Genomic DNA, 27,337 nt, shown 5'->3' on the forward strand with positions numbered 1-27,337 from the left:
CACACCATAGAACAGCAACAATGGCTGATGCGTGGCTTACAGCTCTACAACAGAGAGGAATGTAGCTATCCCTGCAATAAACACTAACATTGATAATAAGCTAAACTAGACTAATCAAGAAAAATTGAACTTCAGTGCAATCATCATGTAAAACGTTACAACCTCTTGACAACTAGTACAAAGTTAGTGGAAACCCTGGGCCCAATTTATCCTGCTGGACCAAGTGTCTCTGGATGTGATGCGTATCAGCCAAAACAAAGACAAACTACAGTAGCAGTGCTTAAAAATGTATAAGAAATAGATCTACTCAAATATTTATATTAGGTAAGAAATAGCCATAACATGTAGCGGTGACCAAGTCTTTTAAATAAATCATATGTTTTTGTGAGAGATAGCACTATTGTCTATGGCAGTGGTTCCCAAACTGTGTGCCTAGGCACCCTGGGGTGCCTCAGGACACTTGCAGGGGTGCCTTGAGTTGGTGGACCAAGATCAGTTCATATTATTTATGGTCAATGTACCAGGCAAAACCAGTGCTGGTGGCTGCCAATCATAATATATGGGGACAAACTGAAGCAAATCCTGTCCCTCACCAGATAACTGTGACATATACTGTAAACACAATGCACTTAATTTAATATTTAAAAATTTTTTCTGAATTTCTCGATGAGAAGCATTTGGCCTAGGGGTGCCTTGAAAAGATTTTGATGCTCTAGAGTGCAGTGATTCAAAAAAGTTTGGGAACCACTGGTCTACGGTGTCACGTCATAAATGCAACCAAGACACCTTATTCCAATACTGTATTTATAGTCTATTCTCAGTAAAGTCAGCCAATGCGGTGGCCTACATCAAAATATATCATGTCTAAAGAAGGACCACCAAGTCCACAGTTTCTAGAGGGGTAGTGGTATAAAAGATCTGTAGTAATTGAGACAGTCAATAACTGGTTGACCCCATATGGTTAATATGCATTACTGTAGGTAGACAAGGTTGACATGGAAATGTCCAACACAACACACAAAAAGATCAAAGTACATTTAAAAAAATGTCATCATAAGTGACCAAAATTAGTGCAGACATATACCTTGGTCACACTTTGGGCACAATGGCATGCTGAGCTACCGCTGCACTGCAATTCAAGTTTGAGAAACATGTTGAAACCCCAAAAACTTGTGTTGGCCATATTTTTGTCAACCATGGTCACATGGCACGTGACAACGTTAAACACAGTCTACCTTTAACCTGTCAACCTCTTGACTATCCAGACACTGTCGACCTATCACCAGGATACCAGTTCCTAGTCAGCTGCACTTTAAATGAACACTTGGTCAGCAAACACAATGGCTTTCTCTATTGTGTAGACAATTTATGGGACTTAATCTCCACTAGCAGGTAACGAATATAATAGGATTGTCTCACCTATATTTCAACCCGTATAAGAATTCAACCACAAAATAATTCTAAATAATAGATACTATTCTTTCGTCAGGAGCATGAGTGCAGGCAGTATAATCAATATTGTATTATATTTCTTACATAGAACTAGGCTTTTGTCATTCTGCAAGCTAAGGTCTTAAATGATCATGTGGTTTATCATTTCTGCCCATTAGTATTAAAGTCCTTCAATACCTTTGCTTAAAAAAAAAAAAAAAAGATTAATTTCTAAATAATGGTCCCTTATGTTGAATTGTTGGGTGGCCAAACCTGTCCTCAACATCTACCAACCTGTGGATCTATAATAGGAATGATTGCAGCACGTTTTAAAAAATGTGACAGTTAGTAATGACTGCAGCTGTGCACCAAGCTAGGTGATTTGAAAAAAAATGTGGACTATTGCTTAATCTTGAGGACCGGTTTGGCCAGCCCTGGTTTTAAACAATGTTCAGTTTCATCTTTTGTACAAGCTCCTGCAGTGTTTGTACCCCAAATAATATATTGTGGATGTTTCAGCATGTATAGTAGTGATGTCACAATATTATGGCTCTCTTGTGAGTTACTGAAGCACAAAAAGGATCACACCTTTGATGTCTGCACTACCGCCAAAATCATGTTTTTAAATGCTTGAATCAGTGTTGTTCATAATAACACGGAATGCCTAACTAACAGAATGAGATGGTGGGGTCCTTCATTTTATTGCGGACCCAAAAACATTAACAGCAGCATACTTTTATTTTGCTTTTATCTATATTGATCAATAACTTTTTTTTTTGGGGGGGGGGGGGGGTGTTAAAATTGTATTTAGTAAAAAATGGGTACGGATAACATGACAAGTGTGTCCCTGTACATGTCTAGGTACACATTATGTACTATAAATAGGGCTACAATAATGATGACAGTAATAGCAGCAGGGATCTTGCAAGGGTGCACTGTGCTTGTGATTGGGTCTATAGCCCCGATTCAGGCCTGATCGCTGGGCTGTGAAATTTTGAAGCCCAGCGATCAGGTATATCCTGCCCCGCTGCCACAGAGACTGCATTTCCCCCACCCATGTGCATGGCCGATCGCAACTGTGCACTGGAGGGGAAAAACCATTGGCAATCACTCAGCATCTAATTGTTTTCCCCTGTGAGTGCAACGCTGAGTAAGCCAGGACTTATGTTGTGCTACAATGGGCGTAGGGAAAAGGAGGGCGCTGATGATGTCAGCAGCCCTCACTCCCAACGGCCAGGGAACACCAATGTTTTCTGGGGCAGAAAATGCTGTGTTGCCACCCCCAAGCGCCCACAGGGTGTCAATCACCCTGTGATAGCTAGCCATTACAGACTCCCTTCACAGGAATGGCTCGCACATGTGCACACAGCATACCATGCGCGGTCATTTGATAATTGTCAGGGCTGTGATTTCAATTACAGTATGTATCATGCATTTTACTGTTTAGGACCAGATTACTGCATGGAATACATAAAATATCCCAGCGGTGGTTATGCTGACGGTCAAAAGACTGACCCTCGGCATCCCAGTACGGAGAATCCCGACAGGGGCTCTCTAAGTAACCTTTGTACCCCACTGCCAAAATGTAAGCATCCCTCCCCCAAGCCTAACCTTAAGTTCTGCTCTATTGTCTAAACCTAACTCCCCCCCACCACCACCTTCCCCTGGCCTGACCCTAACTTGCACAGCATGCTTAGTCTTTATTCTAGCACCCTGCTCCATGAAAAATCCTTGCAGATCCTCCTTCCTGCCTGGAGTGTCACTCTCAGCTGTGGTGTTTCTACAACAGTTTGGTTTGTAACTCAACATTGAGATACAAACCAGACTGTTCTTGAATTACCACAGCAGACAGCGACACCCCAGGCAGAATGGAGGTACTACAAGGATTTTACTAGGAGCAGGGTGCTAGAATGAGCACTACATGCTTACTTTTCAGGATACCGGCAGTCGGGTTTCCGCAGCCAGGATTCAGTCAGCCAGCATCCTAACTGCTGGAAATATTACTGAAACCCTACTGCATTACACAAAGTTATCATGTTTTTGTATAAATTTTAATTGTGACCATTACAAACTTGCCCCAGACACAACACTGCAAAGACATGGGTGTAATGAAGGTGGCAAACCAGCATTGAGACAGTATCTAGCTAACTGTGTATATAGGGTGATTAAACGTATACTTTAAATAGGATTTGTTATGTGAAATTCATAATATGTGCCAAATGAACAGATTAGGCAATTTTTTACAGCAATATGGCGCTGCAATGGAGTGTTTTTACATTTAGATCTTGCCATTTTCTCACAAATAAACTCACTTTACCAGATATTTTTGTCTTATACACATTTAAAAACAGCTACTGTACTTATTCACATTTCACTCGTATTCTAAGCACTGTAAAAGTTCCTAAAATATATATTGCTTAATCCTACAAAAAAAAAAAAAAAAAAAGAAGAAGATTGAAATAAAAGGAATGGCATATGTAGAAATTGCAACTGGGTTCTAAGGGAACGTCAAAGCCAACCCTTGTGAAATTCACCAGATTTGACTTCATTTGTAGAATGAAAGCGCAATGAGAGAGGACATTACTATTGTGTATTTGTCCACTTACATATTAGAACTATGTATTCATTTTAAGACATTCAGCAAGTAAACAATAAAACAAATACTCATGAAGATTTCAGGATCTAGATCATACTTATGCACAAACAGGTATCATACATTTTTATAATTAATTAGCCTAAACTTTCCATCCACAACATACTGTAGGAGCGGAAAATCAATAAAATCCTCCTGTTGATCAATCCCGTCAAATGGAGTATAAAGTTCTTCTTATGATAATTAAAATTAGATAACTATCTCATTCTAATCCATTGTAATTCCAGACTGAAAAAGTCTAGCTACTTCAAGGTAGAAATGGCTTGAAAATTGGTGCACCAGAACCAAACTTTTACACCAAGTCGTATAGCATCAGCAAGCTGCTCGATGTAGATTGGCTTTGGTTGTACATTCCTAAATGCTACTTAAACAACTCAACCATTATGTGTAGCGCAGCTTCTGTTTCTTAAAGTGGTTTTCTTATGTGCAACAAGACAGGTGCTAAAGAAATCAAAAATTCTTCGTTTTCAGGTATTATTTCTTGCAAAAACACGGTCACCCCTCAGAGTAAGATGCTGAAGTTGGTACTGCAAGACCTCAGTGTCTGCGCTTTCCTTGATGTTCATCTTGTCTAGGTTGAGGTAGTCCAAGGACTTTGATTGTATTCTCTTACCCTTAAGAAGGCAAAGAGGCAAGGGGCCATGAACAGCCTTGTAAGACTCATAAGGAATAACTTTATTGCATTTATCACCTGAGCTTGGCATTCGCCTTCGTCTCCTTCCATTAATCGCTGGAATTTCATATGGCTGATAGTGACGACCTTTAGCTTTATATATCCGAGAGGAGCGGGAATGTCCGGTGTCATGCGGCTTGGAGCGGAACGTTGATAAGGCCTCACCAGAATTCTCTTCTGTTGCAGTGCACTTGTGAGCCAGTTTTAGAAGCTCCTCCCCTGTGGTAAATCCAACCAGATAATTGGAATCCATGTGGAGTATCTGATAACCTGACACAGTCCTACGAATTGGGGAGCATGGCGTGCTAGAGCAGCGAGGTTTCTCAGCTTCTACTTTTAAGGGAGAATTCCGTTCTATTGTACTAGTATGAGGTATAGAAGAAATGCTAGTCCTGTTATCTCCCTTAAAATCCACGTCCATGATGGAGGTAGCTAAGGAAAGAAAAAAATATATATATATTAAGACAAAGTACAAAACTAAAATCAATTAGTTCACACCGCACTTGTTAAACGGTATATTGCCGTTTTTTTTCCATTTCAACACGTTTAAGGCTGCAGTGGGAAAGCGCCAGAGTTAATTTACCGGTTAAAGATAACCGGTATTTCAAAACATTTAAAAAGGAATCCTACACGTTTCAGAGCCGTTTTTTATGCAGCGAGAATGGCTCTGAAACGGTATTTAGTAAAACCAAAAGACTACAGACCCGTGATAGCCTTGAAACGTGTTCAGGGGATTAAACGGGTTGACTGATGTGAATGGTATTTAAAACGGTAATCTACTGCAATGTGAAGGCTCAGACCCGTTTTAAATAACGTTTAAAAATACCCGTTTTTAAAACATTTAGGCAGTGTGAAGTGGTATGATTTTGTGCCACAGTGTTATCCTGGGTTGATTGTATTTGTAAAATATTTGCGAATAATGTAAACATGCCCCAACTCTCTATTATGGTTTGTTAACATCAGCCCTTCCTTTCTTTTTCCTTTTTTTAATGTGCCTAATATTTATAGCCCTTTCATACAGAAGAGCAAATTACCAGGTCAAGCATTTCTACCTGCTAATTTACCATTCAACACGGGTCCTTTTTATTGGGTGAAAGGGTCAACCCGATCAAAATTGCCGGGTCTTCACTCTTTCACAGAGTACTAGTGCTGAATGGCAAATTACTGGGTGGAAATGCTTGACTGGTAATTTGCTTTTCTAGGTGAAAGGTGGGCCAGCCTGGGAACGGCAAAATGACCCGGCTTTCTCCAATGCGTGCAAGCCATGAACTTTTGCGGAAGTCACACTTTATTTGTGGTGTTATTCACTACTGCTAAATTTGTATTCACTCTGAATAACCTAAAGTACGCACCCAACATACTGGGGTTATTTTTTTTCCATACGTCAATTAACCTACCACAAAATTATTTTATATTCTGTGAGAAAACCTACACAAACACAGGGAGAACATGCAAACTCCACACTGGTGGTAGACCTTGGTCGGAACTTAACCCAAAGAACCCAGCGAAGCAGCATCGATAACCACTATGTAGACAGAGTGTTTAACAATACCCTATAAGAGATTTCAGAGGGTGAATTTGCATAGAGGGGCTTGTGGCATTGTGAACCATATTGCTGCATTGTACAATAGGGAAGGAAGTCCCGACAATGCAGTTTGTGGTGTATCACATCACAATTCCTCCTGGTTGCCCCATTTCACTGGGGAAATAGGTAGAAACAGGAAGCTGGTCTACTCTTGACTGGATTTCCCAAAAGTTCCTATTTGGCAAGTAAGTTACACTGTGTGACCAATACACAGGACAAAATAAATAATATTTGACAGCATTTATCAACAAGAGTAATAATGATCACATGAATTGCAGACTATTACTGGACATAAGGGTCAAACAAATTGCCAGATGATGGCCGCGATTTTGCAGTATGCAGCGAACAGAACAAAGTAATTTCAATACAGTTTTTAAATAATGTTTTTCTTAATGAAATAGCTACTGAAAGTATAAAATAATGCATTTTCTAAAATATAAAATAAACGTATCAGTCATAGTAAGACACACCATTTGAAACAAAAAATATATACTGAAACCGTGTGCAATGCACTCAATCTTCAATTTGTGTACTTAAAAATAATATTGCAGGCCATTTTGAGAAGGGAAGCCATGTCACAGCACAGACAACTGTTTCACAAGACACTTGTGCTGAAAAATAATGTGGAGGTGGAAACCGTGGGCGATGTTTCTATGACTGCAATGTACTTACAGAGTGCAATCACAGCACAAGATCCTCTACATATAACAATGGGCAAGATAGCAGCTGCCATTCCCTCCCTTTTCAAAATGTAATGGAAAATAAAAATGCATAATTTTGTTTACTATTAATACTCTAAATTGGGCTTACACTTAACCATTTCTTTGTGTTTTAACAATATTACAACGTTTGGTTTGTGTACAGCGGAATCTACACTAGTATGTGGTGAATCCAATCCAGTGTCAGTAGTTGAATTGGGCCTGTTTGGCGATACAAATGTTAAAGCGTTATTGCACTAGTGGCTTTTATTTATTTTCAGGATTTCGGATATTGAAGAGGCCTAGATTGGTCTATGTTGCAATTGCATGTTTCAGATAATAGTGTTTACTCTAGGATTTTTTTAGCGCAGGGTGCTGCCACTGCCGCCGCCCCCCCCCCCCCATATCACCGAGCAGGCATCTCCCACCCCCCACAAATCACCGAGCAGGCATCTCCCACCCCCCACAAATCATTGAGCAGGCCCCCCCCATCACTAAGCATGCATTTTCCTCCCAATAACTTAAGGCAGGATGAGGGTAAGCGGCATGTCAGCATTGCATTGGGCGGGATGCAGCTGAAACAGCTGACAGCGACTCATCATAGGAGGCGAGCGGCCTGTCAGCGTGGCGGGATGTGGCTGGAAGAGCTCCTCACAGCCTACTAGAGGAGGGACAAGGGCGCACCATAATGTTTCTAAAAAGGGGAAGGGTGCTGGAATGAAGGACAAAACAGGCAAGGCGCTGTGCCCCGCAAAATAAGCCTAGCGGGAACACTAGCTAAACAAATATATCAAGTTTTTCCAAGCTATGTGTTTAGAAACATTACCTCAAAATTGCATGTTTTTGGGCACTATGGGGCAAATCAATTAAATGTGTTATTGAATATTGTCAGGAGTTATTCATTTGCCCACATCGCACCTGGCACTAGTTGGTTTACCTAAGGCCCGGACACATTAGGAGGGTGTGAGTAGAAATTCTATAATAGCAGGCTTACAAAACAAAAACACTGCACGGCTAAAATCCACTGAACCGAAGTTACACCCAATTTGGGCTTCAGCTGGAGAGGGGGTTACAGGGTAGAGCTGCCAAAGATACAGCAATATTGGGCTTCTTCTAGTAATGTCAGAATTTGCACTGGAAATTGTACACGAAGGGCCTGATGCACTAAGCTTCAAAAGTGATAAAATGGAGAGTGATAAAGATCCAGCCAATCAGCTCAACTGTGTTTGAAAAATATCAGGCATGAGCTGATTGGTTGGCTGTTTATCACTCTCCATTTTATCACTTTGAAGCTTAGTGCATCTGGCCCTAAGCCTTGAAAACAAATAAAGTGGAGTGATAAACAGACCAGCCAATTACCTTCTAACGGTATGTATTTAAACCCAGCCTGTAACATGGCAGTTAGCAACTCACTGGCTGGTATTTTATAACTATCCACAGTATCACTTTTCAAAGCTTAATACAGCTAGAACACTATTTAAATTATATAGATATACAGTCCACCCACCGAGACATACATCTATAGAGTAGTACAGTATATACTTATTTTACTCTAGGGTGTGCAGTATTTCATAGGAATGATAAAACGTCTACTCTTTAATGCAAAATAATGGTTATGTTATGGACCTTGGACGAGAACACCTCCAATATACTACACTGTATATAATGGGTAGTTCCTCCTACAGCTCATTAAACCGCTAGCAGTTTCTTTGTGCACTGACCATATCTATGGGTGACACCAGCAACGGGAAGCAGCTACAGTATATTCCTTTAAAATGATTGGTTTCTGGTTATAGATCCTGCACCTGGATTGCAATGTTTTGGGTGTTTTTCCTGCAAAACCGTTCTGCAATTGTTTTTGTTCTTTTTAAAATGATTAAACCATTTCTTTTTCTATTTCAACATCAGTCTGCAGCTTGGGGTCCATGTGATCACACCATACTGCATCACACAACCTCCAAGGAATAGCATAGCAGGAAAGTGATGAAGTATTTTCTCACTAGAAATGACATAACAAGGTCTGCTCATTCTTCAAGGCCATCGCAAGAACTGAGTTTTTCTACTGTGTGACTTTATCTGGTGATAGATTTTCATTCCCTTTAGACTCTAGGACAGGGGTGTCCAACCTTTCACCTTCCCTGGGCCACATCAGAAGATGAAAATTTGGTTTGGGCCGCACATAAAATAAAATAACAGTAACGATACCTGATCATCCCAAAAAAACATAGAAAACATAGTTAACAGATTAAATTTACTTGGAAATGAAGTTAGTGAGATGTTTGACATTGTTTCTCACATTCTGACACAGAGAATAAGCCAAAATTCACATTGTGACACAGAAAATAAGCTGAAATCCACATTCTGACACAGGGTGCCCCCACAGTGCCATATAACACATGTGCCCCCACAGTGCCATATAACACATGTGCCCCCACAGTGCCATATAACACATGTGCCCCCACAGTGCCATATAACACATGTGCCCCCACAGTGCCATATAACACATGTGCCCCCACAGTGCCATATAACACATGTGCCCCCACAGTGCCATATAACACATGTGCCCCCACAGTGCCATATAACACATGTGCCCCCACAGTGCCATATAACACATGTGCCCCCACAGTGCCATATAACACATGTGCCCCCACAGTGCCATATAACACATGTGCCCCCACAGTGCCATATAACACATGTGCCCCCACAGTGCCATATAACACATGTGCCCCCACAGTGCCATATAACACATGTGCCCCCCACAGTGCCATATAACACATGTGCCCCCACAGTGCCATATAACACATGTGCCCCCACAGTGCCATATAACACATGTGCCCCCACAGTGCCATATAACACATGTGCCCCCACAGTGCCATATAACACATATGCCCCCACAGTGCCATATAACACATATGCCCCCACAGTGCCATATAACACATATGCCCCCACAGTGCCATATAACACATATGCCCCCACAGTGCCATATAAGACATATGCCCCCACAGTGCCATATAAGACATATGCCCCCACAGTGCCATATAACACATATGTCCCCACAGTGCCATATAACACATATGCCCCAACAGACCTGTATTAAGTTGCACCGTCCACCCCTCCACCTTCAGCACTGCAGTGGGACCCAGTGCTGTCCGCCCCAAGACACCAGCAACACACAGCGCTGTGCCGCCAGACATGCGTCCTTCCCTCCCTATGGCTGCCGACTGCACACAGACTAGAGTTCCCGCCTCCACCGACGCCTGACATAGTGTAAGCGCCGTACCCCAGTGCGCGGGTGCGTGGTGACGTCACCCGTGCACTCGCGCACCTCCGCAAAGGACTGCTGGGACCGGACTAAGTGCAGGAATCAGAAGAAACATCAATGTTCATGCCTGCAAAATTGCACTGGGCCGCATTACTAGCCAACCTGGGCCGCATGCGGCCCGCGGGTTGGACAAGCCTGCTCTAGGAAATAGCAATATAAAAACTTTTCCACTAAAGGACGGCGGTCTGATATGACCCGTGGAATGCCTTGCTCCTTGCATCATTATGCTTAATTAGCAGCTTTATTTGCTACTTAATTAGCTTCCTTTGTGACCAAAAAAAGAGCAGAACCTATGGTTTGTATAAAACTCGAATATTTTGAAATCTACACAAGCTCTGGATCTGTACTGCCCTTGTGCAGATATCTGAATGACAAGCTGTGGCCATTTAGGAGCGGAGAAGGAACAACCAAGGCCAGTGTTCCAGAAAACAAGGGTGGGATGGCCTCATATTCTGGGTGTGATTAGGCCAGTAGCTGCAGCCTTAGTTTCAGTGACCCAACTGCGTGAAAACGTGTGTTGCAGCCATGGCTTAAATTGGTCATGCAGAGGTGGGGGAACTCGTTTCTCTATGACACCTCCTTAACCTCCCCCCTCCCCTCAATTAGGCAGGGCCAGTGGTAGGGTTTCTGGCATCCACCTGCAAACTAGAAGGCTTTTCTGTGCGGGGCCAATGTGAAGGTTAAAATGGTCCACCTCACCATTAGAGGTGGTGGAACTCAGTTCCACCCCGTTCCCCCTCACTTTAACCCCTGGTTGCAGTCAAGCGTTCATAGCTACAAAACTTTTTTGATCCTTCATGATTGTGAGTAGATTTCACAAAGCATTGGATTGTTCACCCAACAATATTGCATGATAAGACCATTGTGAGACAAAGGGCAATTTTGACTTTGCAATTTTGGCTAGATAAACAAGAGATTTTGTCTAACTAATGCTAATCTATGATCTAATCTATGATCTAACAGTCTATTTATGTTAGGAGATATTAAATTAGTGTAAATGTCTAAGGCTGTGGCCACACTTTGCGGCACAGAGGGACCTGCTGAGCCACAAAAAGGCTGTGTGTGGCCACACCGCATGTGTAACAGCGTGCACGCAGCTGCATAGAAACCTGGGTGCAGGCTCCTTGCGGTGCAGTGGGTCTCGCTGAACGGGAACCTGCTGCGCTTTAATCTAAACTGGAGAAAAACTGGGAGATTTTGGCTAACCTATTAGATTTTGACTAGTCAAAATCTCCTGCCAAAATCTAACCGTGTGTACACCCTTTTGTTTTAGGGGTACATTTTGACTAAATAGATCAGAAATGTTATTTGTGTGGTACATGATGTGCTTTCATTTTGATGCAAAGCTTGTCATGAAAACTGGTAACAAACATCACATGAGAAGGACATTTTCATGGAATGATCCTTTACCCTACTGATAAGAGGTTATCACCCTAGTAATGTTGACGGTGAAGGCTCATACACACGGGGCGAGGTGTATAAGCTTGGTGTGCTGAGCGAGCTAGGCTAGTCAGATCACACAGCACGCATAGCTTGCTAGATAGTCCATACACATGTAGCAATGTGTATGGGTGATCTGTGCTAACCAGTGTGCTTTGATTAGAACACTGGCGATTTGGCAAGATCTAGTCAAGATCCAAGCTGGCGATGGCGAGGCACTGAGCGATCCATGCTTAATTTCTAAGCAGTCTAATCAGAACGCTTAGAAAAGAGGCCGTTATCGCCCAGTGTGTGTATACCCCATTACGCATATGACTGATGGTCACGCAGAGTGATCCGTTGCTTCGGGTGCTGCAACGGATCACAGAAGTCGTCAGGAGGTATCTACAGTATTTACTCAAGATGCCTCCCACGCATTAGCATATTTTAACAAAGTTGTTGCATACTTAGATGAAGCAGCTGTGCTACTGCATCCATCTCTGCAAGTGCACCCAATATATGAATATGTATGCAGCTATGATGAGAATGATGATTTGCATACGATGCGATCCGCGGGCAGTGCCGCCGTGAAACTACACAAGTACCAATGTTACAACCAACAGCAAACAAATATAGCAACACTGCAGGAAAGATCTGGGAATTACAAATTAGTGCTTATATGATGCCCAACAATGAATGCATACAGCACTGGGTACTTGTGTATTATCACGGCGCCCGTGAAATCGGCCGCAAATCGCATGCAAAAATCAGATGCGATTTAGCCCCGCGAGGGGACACATTACACTTTGGGATCATTTTCCGCGTGCGCTCGCTGCGCTTCGGGCTCGGTGGCTCGCTGCGCTCTCCACGCTTTATAGAATCAACTCCACGCCGACGTGGATATTGGGGGTATGAACAGGTCGGGAGGACGCGTACCGCGTCCGCTCGCCACGCTTCGGGCTGACTTGGATAGTGGGGGTGTGCAAGGATGGAATAGCATGCATATCGGCAGGAAAACGCGGAAAATCGCCCGCTAAATCGTATGCGATATCGTATACGATTTAGATCAAATCAGGCGCCGTGATAATACACAAGTACCCAGCATTGCATCTCATCTCATATTATATATACAATTATACATATAAAAAAAAATGGATGGTCATACAAATGGAATCAGTGAAGAGTCAAACCTTAAAAACTAAGGGGGAAATACATTTATTGGCATCATTGTTATGTGAACGGTAAAAAATGACAACACAGAGGGAAAATTTACAATGTCACAACACAAAACTGTGCTATGACCCGACATATATTCAAAAGTCTGGTGTTCCAGTGTTATCATATACAGTTTTGGGAGTCACGTGGCTCTTTGTCAATGTGAAATGTATATATACTGTATTTATCTTAACACTCAACTTAACTGTAACTGTATTTGAATTGTAAAGCATGGTTTCACATGTCTAACTATGAAGTGCAAACTGTGCAGAGTAAATGGGTTTGTGTAGTTTGGCATGTAAAAGGTCCTACCTACAAATCTGTGTTGACTTTTGTAGCAAGTTGCCATAAGTAACCTATGACAAGCTGTCAGTGATCTGTGTATGTGTCTGTGGCTGTGGCTTGTCTTGACACCGCTTGTTAATCAAAGCTGAAATAACACCTGCACGTGTACCACAGCCAACACCTTTGTCTTTCCCCTAATGGACCATATTCAGAGGCGCAGACAACTTATGTACAGCTGTGAATCCTCACATATTCTCATGTATTAAAACATGCAAATATTAGTTTATGGGGGTAATAGGCAAGTACTGTATCTTATTTTTACAAGTGCACTGACAATCACAATGTTTATTATTAAGATTTAACTTTTATTTTTATTCATTAAAAGGTGAAATATTTAAAATATAGAAAGATAAAGAAAGAAATATAGTTTAAAATATCAATGACCCCTGTTCTCCAAACAAAATTATTGTAGGGTTCTTTTATCCCTATATATAGGACAATCTCATAAATATAAGAGACTGGTGCGGGAATCATTCTTTTTGTGTGTACAAGTACTGTATCTTGCCCGGCCAAATTCCTGCCCTACAAGCAGGATCTTGCTTAAGTGTTCTAATCCTATAGGGTAGCAAGCAATTTTAGGCGAAAAGCGCCAGACAAACGGGGAGGAAATCAGGCTTCTGATGCCGGAGTTTAAATGGTGCAGCAATGGTGATCCCCCACCCCCAACAAAAAGTATGTGCTGCACTTTTTGTACTAGATTGCATCTCATTGCAAAATGTATGCGATGCGATCTAGTCCAAATTGCATACAATAATTGTCCCATGTATGGGCAACTTAAGGGTATCCTAGCCTTATCATGAAAGTAGAATAGCAAAAAAACAACAAAACTGTGAAAACATCGGCACTGCAGTACAGTACCTCTGAATCTAGGCCAATGTAATGCTACGCATTTGGCTAATGTTTCAGACCAAAGATGTAACATGTATAGTTAGTAACCACTAACCATTCCTATCTAAACTCCATTGTTAGGGTGGATTACACAACCAATGGAAACTATTAACCAAACTGTTTGCACCAATCTTAAATTATGATAACTGTGCACTCAAAGTTTTCTCTTTATGTCAGTGTGATTGGTCTATTGCTGTATTACTTAAATCTTGTATATTATTTGCCTGATTCAGACTGGTTTGCTAAGCAGGATACATTCCCTGCTTAGGGCAGTATTCAATGAGAAAAGTTCTCCGTGTTTTGTGGAGAATTTGTGCTTTGTTCGCCTTGGACGGAGCATTTTGCTCTCCAAAAGCGAGCAACCCTATTCAATGTGAAATATTCTCCGTCTTTTTAAGTGATTTTCTCCGTCTCTCTCCGTGTAGCAATTCTCCATCTTTTGATGGAGAGCTGGAATGTGAACTTTTGAACGTAAAGGTTTTTTTTTTTAAATTTTGGTGTAAAAAAAAATCAGGTTTTTTTTCCTGTGAAGGGGCATGTTATTTTTATTCATGTGCTTATAGCACATGAATATATATTTAATTTTTAAAAAAATATTTTTTTACATTTTTTTTTTTTTTTTTTTTTACACAGTGCAGCCAGCAGGGGGCCCGAGCGCTCGAGCCGCTCATTAGATATTCATATATTCACTGCACCCGAACGTAACTATGCACGAACGGTGCAGTGAATACTGGGTCCCCCGCTGGCTATAGGGGGGTGCAGCCTGGGTCCTGGAGAGCCCCCCTCCCCGCCACAGTCCTCTGGAGCAGCCAGGGAGACTTTAATCTCTCTGGCTGCTTCCGGCTCCCTGAAAGCTCCCTGCTCCCTGCAGGGGTTAAGACTCGCCGCGAGTGGCGGTGAGTCTTAACCACATTGAATAGAGGGAGCAGGAGTGGCAGCGAGCCCTCCGGAACACGGAGAGTGCATGGAGAGCGAAATAAAACGCTCTCCATGCACGGAGAACTTTTTCATTGAATACTGCCCTTAGTGAGCGCAAAACTCTGCCCACCTGGCAAGAGAATGCCTGCCTCTCTTTCCCGAGCAAATGGCTGCACCGCTCACCGTTTCTCTGGGTGCACCCACTGTTTTTTCACTGGGCGTTCCCATGCGACAGCCCACCACCCTCTTCCTTCTCATCCCCGTCTGTGTCCAGTGTGATATTTGCCAAAGGCATTTGCACAGTGGGTCTGCACATGCATATTTTTGCCCATAAGCATGTGCAAACTCGCAAAATCGGTCCCGGACAAAAATAGGAAAATAGCCAGCTAACCTGAATCACCCCCATGTGCATTTGTTTTCATGCCTGTGCACAGGGCTGGCCCAAGCATGATTTTTTGGGTAATAAAACATAGGATTTTAGCACCCCTCATGTTGACAATGTGGGCGGAGTATTAATTAAAGAGGGAGTGCCATAACCACACAGCAGTTGCACTTATACACACTGCGCCAGCTACAGCCCTGTAGACACACTATGCCAGGATTACGTACACCGTGATGCCCATTAGACATTGTGCCACACACTGTGATGCCCATTACACATCGTGCCACACACTTTTATGCCTAGCACATATTATGCCACATAAGTTCCGCTTACCTACATAACAGGGTCTTCATGCTTGTTTCCAATGGGAGTTACATGCTCGTTGCCGCTGGCCGAGAAGAGAGCGGTGACAGCCAGGCATAGAGACCAGTGGTCATCCCTGCAGTATTCAGAGCAGGGTTGCCGCTATTTGAAATCTTGAGCCACCTCTGCCACTTCTGATTGGCTGGAGAACCGCGAGCGTCAATCGGCTGCCGAGATGAAACGAAAATTCAAATAGTTGCCGACCTGCTCGGATTACTGCCGTCTGCCCACTGCGCTCTCTGCCTGGCCAGCAGCTGTCCCCAACTCCCTGCACAGTAAGGCGCAATAGTAAACAGGATGCAGACAGCCATGCCCTGATTACTAGGACTCCTTACCTCAATGTTTTTAGCGCAACGGGCGGGCCAGTCCGCCTGTGCAGCGCTTTAAGCACTGTTGGAGAAAGAGCGCTATACAAAATAAAATTATTATTATATTTTTATCTGTGGTCCTTAGACATATCAGCAGGTATAGGACTGGGCTAACCGTGCTATCACAGTGTGTATGCAGTATGTTCTACTACATCCCGGCTGGGGAAGTTTAGAATAGGAGGTCACAATCATTGTACGAGCATCAGGCATATGTATAGGCAAGAGATACATACAGTAGGTGACATCCAAGCCAAGAGACAGTGAGGGCTGAGGAGGAAAGCATGCTGCCCCCCCCCCCAATTAGCATCGACTCCAGCTGCAAATGTGAGTGTTGGGGGATTCTAATGGGCATATAAGGCATTAAATCAGTACATGTTGAGGTCCAAAGGCTATCTGAGGGCTCTGAGGGGCATTTAAAGAGTACGCAGAGTATTTTGAGGGGCATTTAAGTACAGTTTTATCTAAATTGCTTAAGAAAAACAGTTGAGGTGTGGACAATAACGAATCACATACTAGCTATCATTTATGAAATACATCATATAAGATGATAGCTACAATCTGGTTGATTGCTATTTGCAAAACCTTCACCGGTCCTCTTTAGATAGTTTATTATATCTAAAGCTGGGCACACACTAGTGCAACTTCTCCCCTCGGAGAAGTCGCACGTAATCCCCCCTTGAGCAGCCCGGGAAGGTCCTTTCTCATTCGATATATCTCATGCGATCCCTGCCAAGTGTGCCCAGCTTCGATGCTATCCAACAGATCGCTTCTGCAGTTGTTGCGACTCACAGGCTCTGGTGCAATGCGCACGGGACTGCGCAACGCATCGGACCTGCTGTCAATCACATGCGATTTATATGCTTTTTATGTGACTGATCACAGCAATTCCATGAAAAGAATCCAAATCACCTAATGTATGGGCACCTTAAGAAAGCACATGAAGCCCAGACACTTCTGTTCGATGGAGGAGTGTTGCAAATGTGGGTGCCATTTGCGGATGTGGTATGGGGGTTCCGACAGTCGGGATCCCAACTTACAGAGGCTATTCTCCCTTGTGATGGTCCACGGCCCCTATACAGGAAGAATAGAACCTGTAGCAAGCCACCAAGCCCACAGCATGGTGAGCGCACCGAGCCCCCAAAAAGGCATCTTTGGGCTCACCCTGCTGTGGGAGTAGCGGCAGTCAGGATTCAGAGGTCGCTCTACTGTCCCTCTTAATCGGACTGTCAGACCCCCATACCACGCCCTGCAAATGCATGTCCGCATAGTTTTTTGGGAATACCAACAAAGCTCTTTCAATAGGTTTTAAGAAGACCCATTAAACATGAATATCTGCTACAAAGCCGAGAACACCAGATTTTCCGCATCAACGTAAAACTAGGTAAAATGGCACATGTAAAGTTGAATAAAAAAAAAATGATGTGTGTGTGTCCTTTCACCTTATTTGCCAATAAACTACACTACAGGTAAATAAATAACATGGGCATGACAGCAGTGCACATATCAAATTATTAAATAAATCAATCTTTGATATGTACTGTAGTATTAGTCCAAGAAAGGCCAATCCTCTTTTTCCTGGGCTATGAACACCAGGTCCGCAGCAGGGATTTTAGCTTTGTTTCCCCCAATTTTATTTAAATTCTGAATGTAGAAAATTCCTGTAAGATCCCATACTGTTTTTTTTTTTTATTCCTACTTTCATACATCTCATACATAAATGGGGCACATGAAAACAGCACTTGTCCATTATCCGTAAAGACCCATACACACTGCATGATATGTGGCACCGCCCAATATCATTAACGACCCATGGGTCAACACTGAACGATATCATTAACAAGATCATTCAGTGCCGTCACAAGGAGCCCTGCCATACATGTATTCACTGATAACATCGTCATGTTGGACTGCATGTTCAGACGATCGAGCAGATCGCTAACAATGTAGTGCACTGGTTTCCAAACTGGAGTACTCTTACCCCTGGGGGTACTCTGCAGACTGGTTGGGGATACTTGAGAATAATATTGGTAAGGGTGGAAGTAGTCTCCTGATGGCAGAAGTCCCCAGTTGCCATGGAGATGAACCATTTCCTGTCACTTCCGGTTCTGTCAGCAGCAGCATCATCAATGTCGCCTTGTGCTTTTGCCCAACCATCAATCCACTGGTAGCTACCCATGCTGCCCTCGGTCATCAGTGTTCATCTGCCCCGCACTTACACAGTTGTATCAACACAGCTGATACCATGGGCCTGATTCCAGTAATTACGCTAATGCAGTAGAAGATTTGACGGTTGTCACAGTCGTCACTGCTAAATTATGCGAAAGCAACAGGAGGCGTCTTGGTAAGCAGATGCCTCCTGTATGCTTCGGTCATGCGCTGCTGGGTCAGTGGGTGCAGAAACGGCTCCCTTGTACAAACATCGGCAATCTGAGTAAACTGAGGGTTACTCAGGATGGCTGGGCAGCTCACACTGCCAGGGTCAGAAAGTTTGTATCTGCGATGGATTTTTATCCATTTTGTGGTCCTGCACATGTGCGGTGAATCCACACTTGGGTCTGCTTACAAATCCAAAATGAGCTTCCATGTTCCTCCTCGTGATCACATGATGGTCAAGGTGTTACACTATAAACCAGGGATAGGCAACTGGCGGACCGCGGTCCATCTCCGGACCGCAAAGGATAGAAAAGTGGACTGTCTGAACTCCTGAATCTAGCAGTGCGGTGCTGCTAGTTTCAGGAGTTTAGATGGTCCACTTTTCTATCCGCCAGCAGCGGTCCCAGTGATGCATTGAGGCGGGTGCGCGGGTGATGTCACCACGCACCCGTGCACATATAATGATTAGAACAATTGGCGCCATGTGTTGAGCCTGCCACAGCTCTACAAGAAGACAGGAAGGCCCAGCGGGAGCTGTGAAGGCACGAGGACCTGTCGGGAGCAGCTGGGAACAGTGGGGGTCGTGACAGCCAACTCCCAGTAAGAGATTTAATATAGGACGGGAGTATTATTATTTTTTTTTTAAATGGATGCTATGCAGTGGGAGGGGAATGGGGAGGGTCTCTCAGGTGAATGGGATGGAGTTTTAATAATTAAATATACGAATACGAATACACACACACACACAGGTTGAGTATCCCGTATCCGTGCATCCCTTATCCGAATTATTCCAAAAACTGTGGTTTTTGGAATCATTTGAATTTATTTTTTTTAACCCCCCTAACCCTCTTTTCATACTTACCAAGTCCCAGGGCGTCCACAGCAGGCCTCCAGCATCTTCTCCAGCGGTCCCAGGAATGCATTGCGCGAGTGTGCGCCAGTGACGTCACCGGTGCGCGCGCACACTCGCAGCAATGCATTCCTGGGACCGCTGGAGACCCAGAGAAGATGCCGGAGGCCTGCTGTGGACGCCGAGGGACCACCGGACACCATCAGGGGACAGGTAAGTATGGCTAAAAAAAATTATTCCAAAAACCGAAAAATTCCCCTATCCGGAATGCTCGTGGTCCCGAGCATTTCGGATAGGGGATACTCAACCTGTATGTATGTATGTCATTCCTTAGCCTCACTACTTGTATTGAATAATGTGACTGTAGTTAGAAAATGAATAAAATTAACTCCATGGAATATATTTGCTAAATGAGGATTTGCTTGTTGGCAGTTCTGGTCACAGGATTTATAACGGCAATACTAATAAATGCAGAACCACTCCTCCTGGGTATGCAGTTAAAACAACGGCACTTAATTCCCACAGCCCAAACTTGCAACATGGAAAAGCCACTGCTTAGTAAATAATCTCCCATGCGTCTGCCAACATAATTTTGTGCTATAGAAACAAACCTCATTTTCACATTGCATTGTACCTTTAAAATGGAAATGCATTTTAAAAATAGGCTGCAGACACAGATTAATTTTTATGATTTGGTAATAGATATGCAACCTTACTTAGAGTTGGCACATTTAGGTTTGACCTTGCATAGGAGAGCCAAAGCAGAGATAATTTATTAATGCTGCATTGTGGTGCAAAATGTATACTGATCTGGAGGAAGAAAGCAGGCACTTATTTACACTACTCACACTAGACAAGTAAACATCAACGAAGTGGTGGCCAATGCAAATTATTCACCTAATCCAAAGTCAATAACACAAACCTTGTGAGCGCAAATAATATATATACACCATTACCAACAGAATTCAGTCTACTTCCTATATAAAACTATTAGTGTATGCATTTTTACTAAATCTATGATGATAACTTTAAGATGTCACTGTACTTGGACATACACCTATATAAAGGCTGTAAATGTGTATTTGTGACACACGACAATAATGTATAGGGAAGTGACAGCAGAGCATGGTTACCAGGGCATGTTGCACTGGTAACAATACAAAGGTCACTGGTAAAAAAAAAAAAAAAAACAACCTTCTTTAGTAATCTTTTTGTTTTTATATATTATCCACACAGCAAGGCCAGCAAGAGCAACCTTGGGGCAGGATACAATGATATCTTAGACATATCCATATATAAATATGTATATCTCTCTCCTCCAGTCTGCCTCTCCCTCTATCTCCTTCATCCCAGACACCAAAACGGTCTCTCCCAAAAAACTCCATGCTGTATTCTTTGTCACCCAATCTCCAGCTCAGTGTGCCCCACCAAGGTACTCTTACCCAGGGAAGATACCCACCTGCACTCTAACCCCAATACTCGGACACTGCAACGTCACCGCCAGATCATCCCTTTAATAAACGCACATATGAATTACACAGCGGATGTAATGAGAGATGGTCAAGAGCTCATACACCAACAGTCATTACATCCAAAAAGCAGACAAGGACCTGTGTAACTCAAATGTGTGCTTATTAAAGGGATGATCCAATCCTGGTCACCGTGTGTGAGGCTCCTGTCACACTGAGGCTGCACTCCTTTTAACTCGCCGCAACATAGGTTGCAGATCGTGTCACTCTTCCCTGCACCGCCTTCCTTTTCTCTCATTGGTTCAGATGGATCACATCCCTGCCAGGCCCTGGCTTCCTAGTAAATCTGCGGTACTTGTGTATTATCACGGCGCCCCCGATTTCCATCGCAGGGCATTGTACAACCACAAAATCGCATCGCATGCCGTATGATCGCATGTGATGAGATGCGATTATATCCGATTTTTCATTGTACAGGCACCCAGACCCGATTTTACATTGTACACCCACCCTGATGGGTAATGACAATGTTAAATGCCACCCCACTATCAACGCCAATCCGAAGCGAGGCTTGCGCAGCGAGCCCGCGAGGGGCGGCGTTACGCATCCTCCGACCTTTTTATACCCCCACTATCCACGTCGGCGTGGAGTTGATTTTATGTAGTGTGGCCACCGAGCCCGAAGCGTGGCGAGGGGACGCATAATACTTGTGAAGTAATGCGCTTCTCCTCGCGGGGCTCGGTGGCTCGCCACACTATATAAAATCAACTCCACGCCGACTTGGATAGTGGGGGTATGAAAAGGGCGGAGGACGCGTACCGCCTCGCTTGCCACGCTTCGGGTTGGCGTTGATAGTGGGGTGGCATTAACAATGGGGGGCATTTAACATTGTCATTACCCATCAGGGTGGGGATACAATTAAAAATCGAGTCTGGGTGGGCATTTAAAATTGAAATCGCGTTGCATCGCATTCCCCGGAAAAGCCTCAAATCGGGTCCATCGCATACCTTAATTAGTGGTATGCGATGCGATGGGCGCCGTGATAATACACAAGTACCAAATCTGCTACTGCCCTGATTGTTGGGGTGTGATACAGGTGTCCCCTTATTTCCCTTGTCACCGGCCCTGCACTAGAGTCAATATAAAGGCAGGCAACATCATATTTGTAATTGGTTTATGACCGAGGGCCAGATGTACTAATGCTTGCAATCTGCTCCTAACTGCCATGTCACAGACAGGGTTTAAAAATGCTAGTTATGAGCTAATTAGTTGGGTGATTTATCACTTTTCAAGGCTTAGTACATCTCACCCTGAGAGTTGGTGCAGCCGCTTGGGTGTGGCAAATTGCTTGTTCACCATCCCATTGGCGCCTAGCAGTACGGGCGGGGGGCATAGGACGGTGGTTATTAGCTGCACTCATGGGAATGCCCAGCGTTTCATGGCCTTTCTGGGTGTTTTTTCATGGCACTTTCCAGATGACGCGGGTGTGGGGGGCGGGCAGCTGACGTCAGCTGTCTGCCCGTTTCCTGCACAGGGCGCTCGCAGATGCAAGACACCAGAGAGGGGTCTTAAACCTGTGAGCACTGTAGAAATCATTTGATGGTCGGAGACCATGGAATTATGTCCTCCTCGCACACAAGCTGCGAATGGACATTTATACAAAACATCTATTCACATGCATGCGGGGAGATTCGCCGTGCAGGTGGGGGCAACCGTTCGTGCCGGCAGCGTTAAAATGACACACAGGTCAATCAGAATAAGGCCCTAAATAACCAAGATTTATGATCCATGCCAGGAAACAGGGATAGCACTGTATTTGTAGTTTCTAAAGATCCTCCAGAGAGGCCTGGTAGCAGCAAACACACAGTCATTACTGCATACGATGGCTGTCAAATCCAGGCATAAATGACAGTACATGATGTATACTGTAGAAAAGATTAACGTACAACCAACATTCCCCTGTAATTCAGTAGCAATCCCAGTGTTATCAGGGCCCCACCCCAGCCTATTGCCTCTACTTTCTATTGGGTTTTAATCAAAATACAATGAGATCACTTAGTTATTTTTATCCAAAAAGAGACAGATAAGGAAAGGAACTGTAATCCTGCTGCCCTGTATGTCCCTGTGGTATAGTAATAGGCACAGCTCCCAGTCAGTCTCATGCGGGCACTACATTGCCAGGTCCCACTGCATGTGGCACAGGGAGCCATGTAATGACAGTGCTGTGTCAGCCTGCCTCCCCAGCACCCACAGCATGGACCACATCCCAAGGGCATCCTACACTCATAGAGCTGGAACTGATTATATATACAGATGATAGATAGATAGATAGATAGATAGATAGATAGATAGATAGATAGATAGATAGACTCATGGCTCCCCTGCATCCACAGACTACATGGATCTCACTGCATGTGCAGCTCCTTTCACTGCACAATAGGATCAATACATCCTTCTGCATATACACCGCGCAGCCGCTCCCCTGCTTCCAGCTCACCCTGCAGTCCACCGGATGGATCCCTGTGTGCACTCCGGGGCGGCATGGAAGCTAGGCTGGTGCCCCAGCTCATACAGGGCTCCCTTACCTTATTGTCACCCGGCGCCAGCACTTCCTGCTACACGGTAGCCGGGGAGAGAGCAGCAGCCACCGCCAGCCTCAGCAGCCAGCGGGTATCATCCGATCCAGCAGCACTGACACTGAGAGGGAAGAGGAGGAGTGTGGGCATAGGAAGCCGCCCACAGCACGGCCATTATACCCCCGCCCAGCACAGTTTCCAGTGGGAAAGACTCCTCTCCTACTACTACTGACTACTATACTGCTACTGTATATGTGACAGAGAGAATGGAGCAAAGGGCTTCTACTGGGGGCTCAGCTCTCTCACTTGCAGCAATTCTGCTAAATGCTATACAGTATTATTAATATGGAAAATAGGAATAGGTATTGTGTAGATACAGATAGACACATTCACACTGCATTTGCAAGACAATTCCCAACATTTCCATGTGCACACCATATCCCCGACAAGCTCCATCAAACTAGGGATGGCCATCGACTATCGATGTTCCCAAAACATCGATGGTTGGGACCTAGTGATCGATGTTTTGGGCATCGATAGTGGATGGTTGAATAGTTTTATGCCATCGATGGATGGCTTCCGATGGTAAAAGTTGTGGGCGCATGCGCACTGCGTGTGCAGTTTCATTGCGTCCATCGGCATCGCTGCGGGCGGCCTGTCCCGCCGGAAGGTGCGCGCATGCACAAAAGAAACTTAAACTGGATTGATGGCTAAAGTTTCTTCTGCGCATGCGCGCGGATCCCGGCCGAGCAGGCTGCCCGCAGTGACCCGTCCCGTTGCTCTGCACATGCGCGGCTAAGCGATGGCAGGAACCATTGATGGTGTGAGATAGAATGGTTTATAGCCATCGATGGTTCCTGCTCTAGAAGCCATCGATGGCAACCATCGATGGGGGATGTGCCGATGGCCATCCCTACATCAAACTGTCTGGAACTTGTAGTGTTCGGTCTGGGGGAGTGCCTGTCTGGTTGGTGTGCCTGTGACACCTGTTCCTAGTAGATGGGGAATGAGAGATTACAGCTTCCACATATAGTCCATGCCACTCTGGTTTTTACTACATCCCCGGACCATATAGGGAGGCTGTAATCTCTCCCTCCTTGTCTCCCTAGTGACAGATGGACAGATGTCGCACCCCCTGTTCTGGGTTTGGTTTTTCCCATTCCTGGGATGTGTTGCTGTGAGTGAGACAGTGATTTGCTGCTGTCAGTGAGGCAGGGATGTGCTGCTGTAAGTCAGGCAGGGATATGCTGCTGTCAGCGAGGCAGGGATGTGCTGCTGTCAGCGAGGCAGTGATGTGCAGATGTCAGCGAGGCAGGGATGTGCTGCTGTCAGCGAGGCAGGGATGTGCTGCTGCCAGCGAGGCAGGGATGTGCTGCTGTCAGTGAGGTAGGGATGTGCTGCTGTCAGTGAGGCAGGGATATACTATTGTATGCCTTCGTATGGCTGGCTTGCGTAAGCACAGTCATTCGATAATCGCCCCTTGCTGCGAAATCGCAGCTGTGCGATCGGGTCAGATTCAGATCCAGTCATGTTAGTGGGATTTCTGTCATTATAACATACCATCTTACAGGGTTGGACTGGCCCACAGGTAAAACCCCCAGTGGCCCCTATTGCCTGTGGGCCCACCTCTTCCTCTAGGGACAAATTTCTAAACTATCTTAGTGCATTTGAATTATACATATGTTACATTATACTGCATAGGACTATGGTGTATGTAATTCAACAGTGCACTAGTAGTGTTTACTGGTACTTGTTTCCTAGCACGGCGCCCCCGATTTCCATCGCAGTGCATCGCATCGCATGCAATATAGCGGCATGCGATTTATAATTGTACAAGCGCCTTGAAGGGTGCTTACAATGTTAAATGCACCCCCATTGTCAACGCCACCCCCACTATCAACGCCAACCTGAAGCGACCTTTTCATACCCCCACTATCCACGTCGGCGTGGAGTTAATTTTAGATAGTGCGAGCGCAGCGAGCCACCGAGCCCGAAGCGTGGCGAGGGGCCGCGGATTACTTAACATGTATTCCGCGTCCCCTCGCCACGCTTCGGGCTCGGTGGCTCGCCACACTATCTAAGATCAACTCCACGCCGACGTGGATAGTGGGGGTATGAAAAGGTCAGAGGATGTGTACCGCCGCGCTCGCCACGCTTCGGGTTGGCGTTGATAGTGGGGGTGGCGTTGACAATCGGGGGGCATTTAACATTGTAAGCACCCATCAGGGTGGTTGTACAATTAAAAATCGCATCACATCGCATGCCATTTGCTGGCATGGGATGCTATGCGATATTTAATTGTACATTCCAGGTCATTTACCCGAATATCGCATAGCATACGTTATGCCATGGTATGCGATGGGCGCCATGCTAGGAAACAAGTACCTATCTGAAACGTTGATTACTTGATATGTGTTCAATACACTTATAATATTTGCACAAGACTCTGAGTGCCGCCTCCTGTTTGTTTACACAACATAAAAAATAATGATTCAAACAATGATGTTAATAACGCTCTTTTCAGATGTCCCACAATAACGGGTTAAAATGTTCCATCGAACATAATACGTGACCAATGTCTCAAGGAAAGCATATTATTCTGTTATCCAACAGCAAACAATTTGGATAGGGGAAAGCAAAGAGATAGTAGTAACCTGTCACATAGAAGTTGGGGTTAGGCGAAACTTTTCTCAAAACTTTTTTTCAATAGTAAGCAGTAAGCGGGGTCGATACCCCAAAACAGTCGGTGCCTGAAAACTGTAACAGTTAGGATAACCTCCAGCAGACGAAATGCACAGATTCACGTTGTGATGCACGTTGTTTGAATCTTGCATCTTAAGATATTATGTGCTGCACATAATATTTATCGCATCGCATGTGGTTTTTAAACACATTATCGCAATGCGATGTGTGATCTGCCAGTTTATGTAACCCCAGATAGACCAGTCTTCATTCAATCACCCAATTTCAGGTCAAAAGGGGCATGTGATTTATGGTATGATTGTAATCAAATGCAATTAAAAAAAAAAAGTACTTGAAATGTGATTTGTCGCACGGGGAGCTTCAAGGGAAATCGCAGCGAAATTGTATGGTCACAATCAGAGGGATTGCCAAAACAGTGAGCAGTGAAAAATAAGGGGTGAGATGTATCAATGTGTTGAGAGATATAAAGTGCCAACCAATCAGATCCTTTAATTTTTCAACCTCAGCCTTTAAAATGACAGTAGCTGATTGGTGCACATCCTGACGAAGCCCGCTTGATGGGTGAAACGCGTTGATCTCCAGAGACCTCCCTGACCGCTGCCTTACTTCACTGCAGCCGCGGGAGAAGGACGAGTCTGCCGGCAGACACCATTCCATCTCTTAAAGAGATACACACAGTAATTTCCGTCCAAACCTGTTAAGGACCACAGATTGCGGGCAATAGTGTGGAACACTTCCACCATCCCTTACCTACCCTTTGCTTATTCAAGGCCTCAGAACTTATGGCATATAGATTTCTGATTATCCATACCTTGGACTTTATAAATGTTATGTGTTCGTTTGTCATTGTATTGTAGTACGTATACCGGTATTAGATCACACTGCCCCCCCCCCCCCCCCCTTTTAATAACCTTATTATAAACCATATTTTTCTGACCTACCTATATGATTTGACTATGTCTTTTACCTGTTTTTTTTCACAATAAAAGCATTTTCTTTATTATATACATAGACAGTCCAGAGTTTTCATTTGTATTATTGTGTGGTAAAGGTGTGCGCAGGAGTGCCTATTCTCTCTACTATTGTATATCCTCTTGGGTAATTGT

The 27,337-nt window shown here is 44.2% G+C and overlaps 1 protein-coding gene across 1 annotated transcript; it reads right to left on the reverse strand.

Moving 5' to 3' along the window:
• Positions 1-3,257: 3,257 nt before the first annotated feature.
• Positions 3,258-23,687, reverse strand: MACIR (macrophage immunometabolism regulator). The gene is made up of 2 exons (XM_083151708.1): positions 23,538-23,687; positions 3,258-5,189 (listed from the first exon to the last, which is right to left on the reverse strand). Exon 2 carries the CDS (start codon positions 5,176-5,178, stop codon positions 4,552-4,554), a length of 627 nt encoding a protein of 208 aa, XP_083007834.1. The 5' UTR covers positions 5,179-5,189; positions 23,538-23,687; the 3' UTR covers positions 3,258-4,551.
• Positions 23,688-27,337: the final 3,650 nt, after the last annotated feature.

The sequence above is a fragment of the Crinia signifera genome, chromosome 1, assembly GCF_055691185.1.
Source record: "Crinia signifera chromosome 1, ASM5569118v1, whole genome shotgun sequence".
NCBI classification, from domain to species: Eukaryota; Metazoa; Chordata; class Amphibia; order Anura; family Myobatrachidae; genus Crinia; species Crinia signifera.

Excerpts from the sequence above, each read along its gene's own strand:
- MACIR (XM_083151708.1), bottom strand. The coding sequence starts at position 5,178 with ATGGACGTGGATTTTAAGGGAGATAACAGGACTAGCATTTCTTCTATA.